The sequence below is a fragment of the Rhyacophila brunnea genome, unplaced genomic scaffold (assembly GCF_057557595.1).
Source record: "Rhyacophila brunnea isolate RB1 unplaced genomic scaffold, BYU_Rbru_1.0 scaffold_1, whole genome shotgun sequence".
NCBI classification, from domain to species: domain Eukaryota; kingdom Metazoa; phylum Arthropoda; class Insecta; order Trichoptera; family Rhyacophilidae; genus Rhyacophila; species Rhyacophila brunnea.
In genome coordinates this window covers 382,236-397,130 of record NW_028232751.1, presented here as the reverse complement: position 1 = coordinate 397,130, position 14,895 = coordinate 382,236, and the positions used below count along the sequence as shown (strand labels likewise).

Sequence of the window (14,895 nt, the reverse complement as noted above, 5' to 3'; positions counted from 1 at the left end):
CTACGAGGGCCACCATATAACACGGTTATTTCCCGCTGTCAAATAGCATATTATGCATTACATTACAACACAATATGTCATAATGATATAAGTAGTATCAATTCAATGCTCCAACGTACAGAATATTAGATGTGTTATAACTACCAATTTTACCTTGAAAACGTTGAAAAATCCCCATCAAGTGTTTTAATTCAAAAGTTAACAGTTTACTTTTTACTGAACATCAATATTATAATGAAAATAGGTGATATTATTAATTTTATCCTGAGACCTAGCTTGCTTAAAATCATTAATGTTATAATTATTTTTTTAATGAGCATCTTCTTTGCTATATTAAATCTACATACACCTTGCAATGGTTAAATTAATGGCTTAAGAGGAGGAATTACAAAATTATCTTATACATTGTTTACTCGACTGTATGAAATGTTCTGATGAGCATGATGGATTGCATTAACCGCTAAATCAATTTTGAATGCTTCTACAGATAAATTAATTCTATCGTAAATATTAATACATTTATGAAATACAACATTTTGTATTTAATGTGAATATACTGACGATGAGAAATAAATTAAACACATTATTTATTTTATAATATTAATATCGTTTATATTTTGTGATGCCAATCGTTGTTAGTGGAAATAAAATATTACAACGAAGTAATAGTATTTTACAAGAGTATTCCAATTGATTTAAGTCTGTACTATTCTATTTAAATATTTGTTTTGCTACCCTTTCTGCATCTCGTATCAATAGTATTAATAGTGGGCATGTATGAAATGTATGAAATTAACTGTTTTTGTAATACTGTTGATACAACATGTCGGAATGAGAAACCTGGGTCACAAAAAATACTCAAATAGAATAGTACAAAACTCATTTCAATTAGAATAAATTCGGAAAGAAAAATCGAAAATTGAGTGAATGATGCCATCTTGTGAAGAATTTTGTAAACTATTAGACGGCATACATAGAAAAAATATATAAAAATCATTGTTCAAACACTGACCTCTGAAAGAAAACATTGATAATTAAAAGAAATGTCAATATCACAAACATTTGAGAAAGAATATTATTTATATTTTTTTTCTTTCTTTCCAAAAGTATATATTTAACCAGAGTGATTTATGGTTGTGATTAATATTTAACTGATATGTAAGAACTTTTAATTTCGAGTTTAATAAATAATATAACAAATAAATAGCTGTTTTTTTTCAGTTTATCTCAGAATTGAATTAATGTGACAATGATCTTTCTTTTCTCCTACCCTTATTTAAATTCAAACTTCATCAATTTCAATTTCCCTCAGTCGATAGTATTACTTTTGATGAATAAATAGTACATAATCTTTATTTATAGTACCTACTTTTACATAGTTCATGATCATCTCAACCATTCTCGATCCACTACACTACCGTATACTGAAGTGGATTTAGATATAAATGAACTGGATCTCTTTTTGTTTTCCACTCTTATCATTAAGTAATATTTCGTGGACAATGTATTTCCGTGAAATTTGATTATCTCATTAATTCGACAATTTCGACAGAGAACTTGAGAACTTACCCATAACAATAACATCAACAACAATAATATGTAATAATACACTATGGTAAAATTATTAATTATAATTGTTTGTTATTTCTTTTAACCAACGATTTTTTTCATTAAATACTATTTTATCTATTGTCAATCATCATTATCATCATAATTGGCTCTACTATCTATTATAGATTTAGTATACCTTCTGAAGAGGCTTCTTAACAGATTTTTAACCGGAAACGGTTTTAACTAATAGGTCCATTGTCTGTATCCAAATATACATTAAATAAGCAACACGTTCATTTTCCAGAATTTTTTATATGTATAATTACGAAATCCTTTTACCAAATCGAGCTTTTTATATAAAAATATGATTAGAAATCATTATTTTTTTTTCAAAAATATATTTTCTGTCTTGGTCATATACAATATATAATAATGTAATAATAAGATGGGGTCTTTAAGTGAATTCACTTTTATAACATATTTTAAATTGTAAGTTTACTATAAAAATGTTTTTGTTTTTATTGTTTTAGATACGTATTGATTAATAACATGCCTTAAAATGTCAATTATCAAGAAATTATCTCAAATTGCATGCCTCATTTTTCACATTATTGATTCAAATTTATTTTCTAAAAGTTTGTTTACGAACCTATCCTCCAAGTCTTGCTGTCCGGAAAATGCATTGCCGTGGTACGTCGAAACACCCAATGACTGTGGCCTTCGCACTGGTTTCCAGTCTCCTGCAATTTGCGCCGAAGAGGCTTCGGCCAGTATCAAGAGTACTGCAGCGGACAGATGAGAGCATAATAACTGCGATGCCGCCATCTCGGCGCGAAACTTTGCGGAAACTTCCAAGTCAAATAAGCCCTTAATTGCCTCGTGTTCCGATATTCAAGTTACGCACAGAATTTCACTTCGATATTATCCACCTAGGTACCTATAACATAAACGGTAAACACACATTATTAGTTATTTTATGGATATACAGTCTAATGCATGCCACGTGGAAGTTTTGTATTAAGACTTCACCGTCAGTTCATGTAATATTCTTACATTGGTGGGTACGTAATTTTCCGCGCGAATTTATAAGAAATTGATTTAAGTTAGTGTATTTAAAGGTTTCACAGCAATTCGAGTCTGTCATGACATTTAAGAAAACGTTTATCACAATTATCGATTTACTATATAGGGCGCAGCCCTAAAAATAAACTACACGTGCATAGTTTTACTGTGCACAGTATGAAAATGTATGGATTAACATGCATTATGCTGCAGTTCGCAAGATTGCGTGCATGAATCAAACACTTTTGGAAGTTTCTGAATTGTGCTGATTGTAAGATCTGAAGGCGATAATTTAAATAATTATATGGAGGTTATCGAAATAGCAATGAATTCATTTTTCATTAAATTCATTTTATATCAATCGTAATTCTAAGATAATTACTGGTCAGTGAAGAGATAGTACGTGTACCTACTGTAATTCGAGAAATTATATATGTAAGTTGGTAAGTAAGCGTAGTTGTGTTTGCTAAATATGTATATATTACATAAGGCAAGTTTTATTTCAATATTATCTACATGCGTGAGGGAGAATATGCACCCCGATAATAAGAAGACATTCTTGTAACTCAATTATTATGTGTAAGCTATATACTCGATCAATCGAGTATTATATTAATCAATTAGTATCCATTAATAATATCGACTGTGGACGCGTTGTTGACATGAATTGCCACAAATATGTAGGTACTTACTCTAGTCCAGAGTTCGGCAAACCGCGGAACGGAACGCGAACGCGAACTACGTATTATGGCTATTTAGTACTCGCGCGCTGTTATTCATTTATTAGTATGTATTTAAAAAAAACACCACCAATTACTATGCGTCCAATTTATCACAGGTACCTATTATTTAAGCCTGAGGGAAATATGAATTGGGTTTTTTTTATTAATTACATTTCTTCTATTTGCTATTGACATGGGTACTATTGAAATGCAATTACCGGACATAAGAAAGAAAGAGTTATGGATTTTCAAAATTGCTGGAGAAAGAATAAATGTGTTGCTATAAACGATCTGTAGAATGAAGATACGAAGATTTCCAAAATACGAGTGTTCTTTCTCTTCTTCTTTCCAGTTATCGCTGTTGGCTATGTTGACTGTTAACATCCATTAAAATAATATGTATCTATCAGCGGCGGCTCCTCTAACACCATGCATGTGCGCTGCACTGCTTTTTCCTAAACATCACTCAATGTGCAACAATGCTATTCATAAGTCATCACTCGTTTATCGCAATTTAATCCATGTAAATTTATACCAAAAGCATATACTCAGTAAACAGTCACCGAATTCGTGCGCTCGTCGGAACGCACAAATATGGATCTTAGTTTGCCGTTCATATTACATTGAGTAATAACAGTTCAAGCCGACACGTGAAAACGATAAATAACTCATGAATACATAAAATTTTATGACCATTAGGGACGCAGCTCAAAAGTTACGCGGAAAAATGTAGTAACTGAGATTTAGCAGGATTGATAAAGAAATAGATTTTTTTTATTTAAATCTCATATAAATTCATTGAAAATAGGCTGATATTGAATAAAAATTGATTATCAACATAAATATTTTGGATCGATCCTTTATTCCTTCTATATTTGCAAATATTTGAATATAATTTATAAAAAATTAAAATCTCAGTTACCATGTTCTTTCTCATAGTGAGTGAATATGTATAACATGATGTCATATTTTTAACAATGCAAGCATTTTGCTGGAGTTTTATTGCTTTTTGTAGACGAAGAAACTGACGATTTGTCGAGAGTCGAAAAATACGTACCTACCTATTCAAAACAATCGATAGTTTTGTTTTTTTAATATTTTCTTCAAATATTATTTCTTACATACAATTCAGTATGATTTCTGCGGTCGTCGTTATAGTCGGCTTTTTTCGGTGTTTTGTCACGTTATTTCGATAGTTTTGTTCATAAAAATAAATTCATAACAATATTATATATACTTATTGTTTAATCAGGGAAGTGTATGTGTTTTAAAATGATAAATTTTGAATAAAAGATTTATAATACTTAATACTTATAATTATAGTTCAATCAGTGAAGTGTATGTGTTTTAAAATGATGTCGGTAAACGTAGACTTTATCAATAATAATAATAAGAGTCAGAATAAATAAAGGATGGTCTTATGACATCTGTGGAAATTGAAAAGTGTTTTTCAACCATTAAAAGAATTAAATCGTCTTTCAGAAATACTTACCATGAATCAGGACTGACATGTCTACCTGTGTTAAGCATTGAGAAAAAACTTTTACAAACAGTTCAAGACTTTAATGAGAAGTGATTGAGATGTTCGCTAAACAGAAACAACGCTGAATTGATATGCTTTTTAAATAAGGTAAGAAAATTTTGAGTGCACCCCCAATGAAAGCAATTTTGGAAACCACCGGCCGCCACTGGTATCTATATATAGCAGGGAACTCAGAAATAATGGGAACTGAAATACATAACGGGTAAGGAGAAGCAGGCAACCGATCTCGACTAATTACGAATACGTGATAAATCTAAACACTTGTCAAGAATACGTCATTCGTCGAATACTGACTAGAGTCTGTAGTCTATAAACTGGCGTACACGTCACACGGAATACATTGTGCCATCGCGTTCAACTGTTGCAAGTTTTCAATGCTGGGAACGAGATGGATGCTGAAGCGGGGGGGGGGGGGGTACCGGCACGCCAGCTTATAGAAGACAGACTCTACTGCTCTTTTTTATGCATTGACGCTAATTTAATATTGGTGTATTACACACACTTTTGCACGTCTATAATGCGTGGTTCATTTTCGTAGGACACTCGCACATTCAAAACCCTGCGTCAAAATTTACCATGTTGGTATATTATAGCAGTGGCGAAGACTCCATACTTGGCGATTATTTAAAGCCTACCTTCTTAAGAAAAATAATTTTTATTTTCATGTTGACGTATTTATATAACCACAAATAATAATATATTCAATATGCCCAAAGACATCTATCGTATAATTGTCATAATTTTACGATCTTTTCCCATATTTAAATAAGCACCATCTATGGCATCTCTCGAAAGTTTAAAAAAATAGAACACACCGCGTTTCGCTTCACATATTGTATAGGATTATTTTCGCGTGAATCGACGGGTTTTTCAATATGAAGTTTTTTTCTCATTATTTCAAAATATCTGGCGTCCCGCATACAAATGTACAAGCTATTTCGTTAGCGCTTACGTCGCGAGAGCACATTTATTCAAAATAATTAATAAGAAGATAATTTAAAAAAATAATTTCTATGGGATTCAATCACATAAATATGTATCGATTGTTGTTAAAAATATAAAATAATTTATTTCGTAATTTTTATTTATTTATTAGTTCACTCATTAGATAATTTAGATATCTGATATTGTACCTACCTTAGTCTGTGTTTTAAATATAGAAGTATTTTAAAATGTCTAGTTTTACGGGTTAAATTATAAATTGTTATGGAACATAATATATATACAACGTACAATAAATGTTTAGGAACATACATAAGTAATTCAAACTAATTGCTTATGTTTAATAACTAATTATAACAAACCAATTAAGCTTTTGAAATTTCTTCGTTTTAGCGTACCTATTCATCAGTAGTAATATTGGGTTATCTTCTTATTTCCCGCAAATATATCTGACAAGCATGGTAAGTCCCACAGCCTACCTCTTTCAAAAAGTCACCCTTCACCACTGGTATATATCCTATCGAAATTCTATTTATTATCAGCTGTTCTGTGGTATATAACTATCGTTTGGCGTCTTCTACGTTAAACATTATTTACCAACCCCAGTCTTATAGTAATAATAATTACAAGATAAAAAGAACTTTTTATATACAACATTTTTAAATTTTCTGTTGAATTAATATGCTCAATATGCTCAAACTTGTACTTGATTTGAAGTAAATAAATAAAAAAACAAACAAACAAATATACAGAATACTTAAATGTCATTTTGACATTTCATATTGATTTCCATAGTAACGCACGTATATATTAATAATTTAGTTGCTAGGACCACCTCCTTTACGGATTTTTCTGAAATAACTTTCCATACAAAACAGAATTAACTGAAAATGAATTCAACCCTGCTTAAAGATGGTTAAAAGAATGCATTAGCATCGTGTTCTGATATATTCTGAAAGTTTCAAATGTCTAGCTAGTCGGGAAGTTAGTTAAAAATCGATTGCAGGATTTGTACTGGACAAACAACTACCGGACAAACAAGAATACGACCTAATAAAAACGTTGTAAAATACAACGTGAGTAGGGGTTTTTGCTTTTAAATGCAACGCGTTTTTGTTAATAACGATTAACCATTCAAAGTTGTTGCGTAATTATTTTTTTTCATTTTTATCTCAAATAGTTAAAAGGGTGTAATTTGACTCTCGGGCTCCACCCAAACAAAGCTCAAACATTATTACCATTTGTACAGTAATTAATGTTTTCAAACAAAATTTCGCGTTGAAATATTCTGCACTTTAATATAATTAGTGGTAATAACTTCAATTAAACGGACGGACAAAGCTTCAGTAGTTCAGGGCTACCAGTGAAAAAAACTACAATGTTTAACGTACAAATCATAATTTATAATATACATTATGGAAAGTTCAACTGTACTTATTATGAAAGCACAACTGTAAACTTTTACTGTTAGTAAATAGTTTTAATGAAAACTATTGAAACGTTATTATTATTAAGCTTTTCAATTATCATATTATATGTACTAAGTATGTATCTTGAAGAACTATTTGCATATAAATTTGGATATAAACTATTATTATTCCACATAACTTAATAATTACAATCGGTATTACTCGGATATTATGAAGTGGTAAAAAACATATTATAACATATAAACATATGGTCTCATATGTTTATATGTTATCTCATATACAAAAAATTAATAATTAAGATAATGTTAATGTTCATACCCACGATGGCCGCGCGGCTTAAGCGTTGGCTTTTGGCGTCGTGGGTCCCAGGTTCGAATCCTGGGTCTGGCAAGTACACATATTGTTTTTCAATTTGTGTATGAGCCAGAGTATGGACCTACTAGGTTGAGCAAATGGCTGACATCCATTTCTCATAAAAAACAAAATCTGTTAATACAAACCTTCACTGTGTGGAGGCCCATATGATCCTATTAGGATCGGACATGGTCGGGGAAAAAAAACTAGATTCAATACATACCTATTTAATCTTGTTAAATATTTACATTACTATGTATATACATTATATATTGGCCAAGCGAACAAAACCGGTTATGATATGTATTAAATTAAGTGAATATTATGTACTATTTTTATATAATTTGTGTTTTTATAAAATTGATTTTCTCTAAATATAGTAAGTATTTGTCTTATACTATGGAGCTACTTTAAAAATCACTATACTTCATATAATATTCCAAATGACATAATGAAGTAGGTACCTTATCAATGACGCCATTTTACTTTTTGTCAAGAAACAATTAATTGGAGTTTGCGTTTACGTGATTGAAGTATATACTATGTTTTTATTAATTTAACATTTTTTTTTACTTATTGGTGTTTACGGCTATTTCGGAATATAAACCCATCGTCAGTAAAGTCAATGATAGGTATAGCCTAGCATCACCGTCTTATTGGTGTCATGTATTTTGTTTGTACGTCAACATTAATCGTACAATACATTTCAAATATCTGGTAACCCTATAGCTTGCCGGAAAAAATAATAAAAAACTTATACTCTCTCTCTTTCTCTCTCTATCTACCGGAAGTTACAAGTTTGATGATGTTAACACTGTTATTACAATGATAAATATACTACATAGCATAGTTACTAAACCAATAAGCCTATCGTTACCGCTTTCAAAACCTATAATCAGGGCTCGAGATGAAGTGAAGGCTTGAACATCGGTAGTTACATTGTCTTGTTCAACGTAATATTAAGTTATCATCTATTAAGGGGGGACATGCTCGTCGAAGGTCAAAATTGAGTTTTTATTGTATTTTCAAACCATGATCCTGGACACTCCTTAAACGTTGTAGATAATCTATTTATATAATTTTGAAGCCTTATTATCCTTTATAGTTATTTTAAACATTTTATGACTGCATGAAGTATTTTTGTTACATAAAATAGTATTCTTTTAAACCTCTCGCTCTAATGTTTTAGAATATAGTCATATTTCGGTACATAACTATGCAGTGGTGTTAAAAAATTTTACATTTATTAATTTTTAAACGCATTTATAAAACCATTAGCATAATTTATTACGAGATAATTTTTGTAAAATATTCACGATAAAAAATTATATTGATAATCTCTGTGATCCCAAATTTGACAAGAATTAGGCATTTTATTATTCAAAAAATCGGCAAGATTAACACATTTCAAGATGATTCTAAAGATATTTATTATAAGCTATGTCTTTGACCATTCAAGTGTGATAAACATCTTATGAATAATGATTGCTTTATAATAATTATTGACCTAAGAATAAGGTAGTGTTTTTTTGAAATACGCCATTTCTTTTGTCATTCCCCAGTGGTTAAGCTACATCATACGGCCGTAGCAATAAATTGACAAACTATAATTAAAGTAGGGAGTAAAATTATGTTAACGCGCGTGTTTGAACATGTACCTAACCGAATTTTTTTTTTTATTTTTTTTTTATCGGTACATGTTCAAACACGCGCGTTAATATCATTTTACTCCCTACTTTAATTATAGTTTGTCAATTTATTGCTACGGCCGTATGATGTAGCTTAACCACTGGGGAATGACAAAAGAAATGGCGTATTTCAAAAAAACACTACCTTATTCTTAGGTCAATAATTATTATAAAGCAATCATTATTCATAAGATGTTTATCACACTTGAATGGTCAAAGACATAGCTTATAATAAATATCTTTAGAATCATCTTGAAATGTGTTAATCTTGCCGATTTTTTGAATAATAAAATGCCTAATTCTTGTCAAATTTGGGATCACAGAGATTATCAATATAATTTTTTATCGTGAATATTTTACAAAAATTATCTCGTAATAAATTATGCTAATGGTTTTATAAATGCGTTTAAAAATTAATAAATGTAAAAATTTTTAACACCACTGCATAGTTATGTACCGAAATATGACTATATTCTAAAACATTAGAGCGAGAGGTTTAAAAGAATACTATTTTATGTAACAAAAATACTTCATGCAGTCATCAAATGTTTAAAATAACTATAAAGGATAATAAGGCTTCAAAATTATATAAATACATCATCTACAACGTTTAAGGAGTGTCCAGGATCATGGTTTGAATATACAATAAAAACTCAATTTTGACCTTCGACGAGCATGTCCCCCCTTAAATTAGATCATTTCTAGTTTCACATACCAGGCATGGGGCTTCATTAGAAGAAAGGTCCAGAAAGTTTAGTATGGAAATGTGCATTCTAGGCATAATGCAATAGCACATAAAAGCGAATCCTTAAGGAATGAACAAACCTATGCTAAACCTCCTAAATGGGTTTATATGATCATATTAATCCAAATGTGTTTATTATATAGATACATTATATATACTTATATATGTATCTATCTGTGATAATAGATGTCTATAAATGAACGAATGTTCGATGAAATTGTCACTCATCAAAACTGAGGTGTATTTAATTCCTATCGGACCGTCTGAATGATGTTTTAAAATTTGATCTCCCATTGTACTTAAAACACAGTGTTGATATTGATGTTCTGTGGAAATACATGGCAAATCAAAGAACATGACCGAGTATAATGTAGGTACTAAGCTTGGAGAAGTTTTCATCCAGCAGTGGTTTTATCCAAGATGATGATGCGGTAATTTATTTAGCACGGTATTAAATTTGTACAATGTGATGTCTTAAGAATGTATAAAGAAATGAAAAAAATATTAAAAATAAAAAAAGCTACATAGCACACTTAATTAAATACTGTTTTATTTCAACAAGTATGTATTTTGAACAAGTAAAATAGCATTGAATAAAATTAATAATAACATAGTATATTTTTATTGTCACACAAACAGCGAAACTTACTCAATTTCGTTGTTAAGTAACTTCGTCGTATAAAATAGTGTCGTGCTCTCATGTGAAAAGAAATACTTCACATCGGTATTCATTTGAGTCGGTAAATTATATCTCAACAATGGATTTGGCCCCTACCTTAACAAAACTTAACAATCCTGTACTTACACTTTTACGGCTTCCCCCCTTATTCTAGATGTCTATCTCCGCTCAAATTCACCCCAACCGTATTCATGTTTAAAACACGATACGACTATTATTGTGTGAAATTACTATTTCTATTTCTATGAATATGTTATATTTTTGTATTTCGTGTTGAGACGAGTTATACCTTAATATTTATTACATTTCACTGTGGTTATAGATACGAGTACCTACGCGGGACTTGTATAGGTAGGTGCATACTTACAAAAAATATACGTCGGAAGTATTATATGAATTTGTATAAACTCTAATAATATTGATATCTTAGAAAACTGTGCGTGATAACTACAAATTACACCTAATACCACACATTTTCATCAGAAAATTATTGCGGTAAATTTATTCAATTGCATATTAGCAACAATTGTTGCATTGTCACTGGAGTGTCCGGATCAGAAACCGTTGGTCGCGCGTTCGATCAGCGGCCGGCAAAAACAAAATGTTGTTTATTTCTATTTGGTTAGCAGATAATCAATGCTCTTAAAAAAATGTCTATCGAGGTACCTCTATTTTACTCTATACCTCGAGCATTCTGACAGTATGGTCAACCTACAAAACAACCAACTTGAAAACCGAATGAACAATTAACTTTATATTAAGCAAAAGCTTATATTTTTATCAATTGTATAGAATTTATGAATTTATGGGCTTAACACTTATTTTGATTAATCTCTATTGAAGTTATACTTCTTTTGGCGCGTTTGTAAAATCAGATCAGAGTGTATTTTTGGCGTGTGACATGTAAAACATAATTTATTTTTTCACACGAAAAATACGCACTCGATTGAATTAGAACCGCCGATTGTTCGGTTAACAGCCGAACGCACTACCATTACGCCACAGTATGATACTCCAATCGTGACGATTATACAAAAAAAATATATATTATCGTTTAGAATTGTTCCGTTGCCTAGGCAGCGAATTTATTATTGTTGACCAAAATAAAATAAAAACAATGAGAAATAATTAAATAATTTATTTAGTGATATAACTTAAAGTGTCTAGAAATAAACCAGCGGCACTCCATTAAGCGGTATTCCTTTATTCTAGTTTTTAGTATTACATATTTAGTTTATGTGAAAATTATTTCTTTCGCGTTGTGAATTGTACCTACTCCTTTTTATATGTGATTAGCTGTCAAAACTAAGCTTAATATTTTTAAGTGTGATAGGTACGTTACTTTTGTTTGGTATTACATATTTAGTTTATGTGAAAACTATTTTCTAACTGTTTGAACATTTTTGGTTGATGTAAATTTTGACTAATGCGGTGTGCGATTATTTTATTTTGTTACGCCAAAGAAGTGACTAACTAACGCCTAACATGAAACGTTTTAGAAATACAGCACTAAATTGCAATATATGCCTAACATAGCTAGAATATCTCGCATATATTATAATAAACATATATTTGGATGTACTTATGCAGTTTACCACAAAATCACTATGTACAATTCTACATCAATAAACACATCGATGAATTCGTATAATCGGCTCGTTATAAACCCATTAGAGGGTCTTACCTGATGTGGTAGATTAGCCTATTACAGTTATATTATAATACTTTAATAAATGTATAACCATCATATTATTATGTGCATAACACAGCATTATAAGCTCCTACGGTAGGAGCTTATCTAATAGTATAGTATATTATTATGTTGCATTTATGTTGTATAATACCCTAATAGGCCTAATACAAGCAGGTATAACTATAGAATGATAAAATATAAGTAGTACGCCGGTCGTATTTAAAACTGATACATCTAAATGTCTACAAAAGCAACTGTTAAACCTTTTCGTGATACTAAATAATTGTAAGTAAAAAAAAATAAAGAATTTTGGATATATTTGCGATCTAGTCGCGAAAAATTTTTACAGCTGAAAGAGAAGTATTTATCATTATGATTTATTATACTCTGTATTTTCTCATCCTAGAGATCAACGATCACATAAAATATATGACTATAGTTTTGCATTAAGACGACAGTGTATAATTTAGTAGGTACATCAGATTATTCTTTTGTCACCGCGTGTATTAAACCTTTTAATTTGATTGCTAAATAATAATAAATGAAAAATATATTCAGTACACTTTCCACTGTGGATTGTAATTCATTCATCATTTTGAAGAAATTGCAGGTACATAATTCGTTCTGTACAGGAAACATAAAACAATGGGAAGTGAGTTATCTTCTGGGTGAGGCTGTGCGAAGATGTAAATTTCGAGTTTCATAACATTCGTTAAAGTTTGTCATGTAATCATAACGCGCATTCATTATTTGAGGACTGTCAGCTTACTTTGTGTCCCATGGTTTTGTGACCTAAAAGAATAAAACGTACCCTGTTTAGAAACTGCTACCACACCCGCTAGTGATGGCGAGGGGTGGAGGTAGGCTGATAAGATTCGACATAAATAGTGCACACTAAACTTAGTCGATCATACTCATTTGTTTTCATTGCATTAAGAATACATATTGCAGATGGTGTTGGTTAGTTATTTGAAATTCAATAAGCCCTGCCTAAACCAAACCATAATCGATAAAAATATTTTTCTACCTGCAAATTATCTAAAATTGTGTATGGGTTAATAGCATATTTTATAGATAAACGAATATATTTTTCTATTATCTACTATGGCTTGGATTAGGGAGGGTGTAATTGGATTTTAAAAACTACCAAACACTATCTACACATCGTAGTCGTGGTTCAATGAAAATAGATAACTTTTACGACCAAAGTTTAGTGTGCACTATTAATGTCGGATCTTAACAGCCTACCCCTATCCTTCGCCACTGCCCAATAGGGTATGAGAGTCCCCATTAATTTTGTATTCCCCGATTCTTCCCCATTCTATAAATGCTAATGATGTGACAGAAAAATAGCTTTCGACTAAAAATCTACTTTGCGAAATTTATTGTTAATTAATGTTATTTGTCCTCATATTCTATTTACATCTAGACCACTCTAGCTACTAGATTTTGTTTATGTTCGTACGAATATTATGTATTTGTTTTAAATAAATCTCTCATGATACTGGACCATTTCAGATTCGAAAAGAAATTTTCTAAAATGCCAAACCGCAGTGAAAAATTAAGTGGATTCATATCTTGTAATTTTTAAGAAATACATTTTAACATTTTGTCGATAAGAAACTTTCACATATTGCCACCATTTCGTCACATTCAGAGTCGCCTGTCTTTATATGTATTTGATAGTGTGGTAAAATTTTTATACTAGGCAATTATTTACAGCCTACCCTTTTAAGATTTTTTTAAATTAACGTAAGCATTTTTTAAAATATAACTTTATTTTATTATATTCTTTGAAGTACTACCATAGCTCGAGCGAGGGATGCTGTAATAATTCAGAGTCGTTTACGCATAAAAAAACATACATACATACGTTTTGTAAAAATAAAATATACGCCGATGATGTCAGAACTATGATCACTTGAAACTGCTATTAATTTTTAGAATAATGTTAAACCTTTTCACAGTATAATTATTTAGCACCACGAGTAGAAATTTAGGGTAGACATCGTAGAATTAACAAAAAAAACTTTCTTTCAAAATCATTGGAAATGTTATAGTTCTCGTTTGTTTAAAGACAAATAAATTCCTACATCTATTTTATACTTATATTGAGGTAATTCGCTCAAAGTTATCTTCCCTCAGTGCTTATGAAAATTAGTAAATTCGGTTAAATTATAAGAAACGTGTATCTAATTTTACGAGTCTTGCGATATTTTTTACATAAATTACAATATTTTAAGACCTACGTAATAGTTAAAATAAAACACAATATTTAATACTAATTCCACTTCATTTTATCATGATCAGCACCGGCTTCGTCCGCTTCAAAAAGACAATTTTAAAGGACATTATCACCTGTCCCTCTGAAGCGGGCGAAACCAGTGTACAACATATTATTTTTACTTTAATTAATACAACGTATTTCCATCAATAATTGACAGTTAACACAATTAAATAAGACAGTGTATTAAGTAGCGTGGTGA

General features: G+C 30.4%; 2 protein-coding genes across 6 annotated transcripts in view; one reads left to right on the top strand and one right to left on the bottom strand.

The window, feature by feature from the left end:
• Positions 1-14,895, top strand: part of LOC147079327 (coiled-coil domain-containing protein AGAP005037) — a 608,924-nt gene that overhangs the window by 388,069 nt on the left and 205,960 nt on the right. The window lies entirely within an intron of this gene.
• The window catches only part of LOC147079329 (uncharacterized), a 104,963-nt gene that overhangs the window by 64,787 nt on the left and 25,281 nt on the right, over positions 1-14,895 (bottom strand). The window contains exon 2 of the mRNA XM_085940061.1: positions 2,201-2,488. Within this exon, the coding sequence (XP_085796187.1) occupies positions 2,201-2,376 (176 nt within the window). The 5' untranslated portion in view covers positions 2,377-2,488. The remainder of the gene's footprint in view (positions 1-2,200; positions 2,489-14,895) is intronic.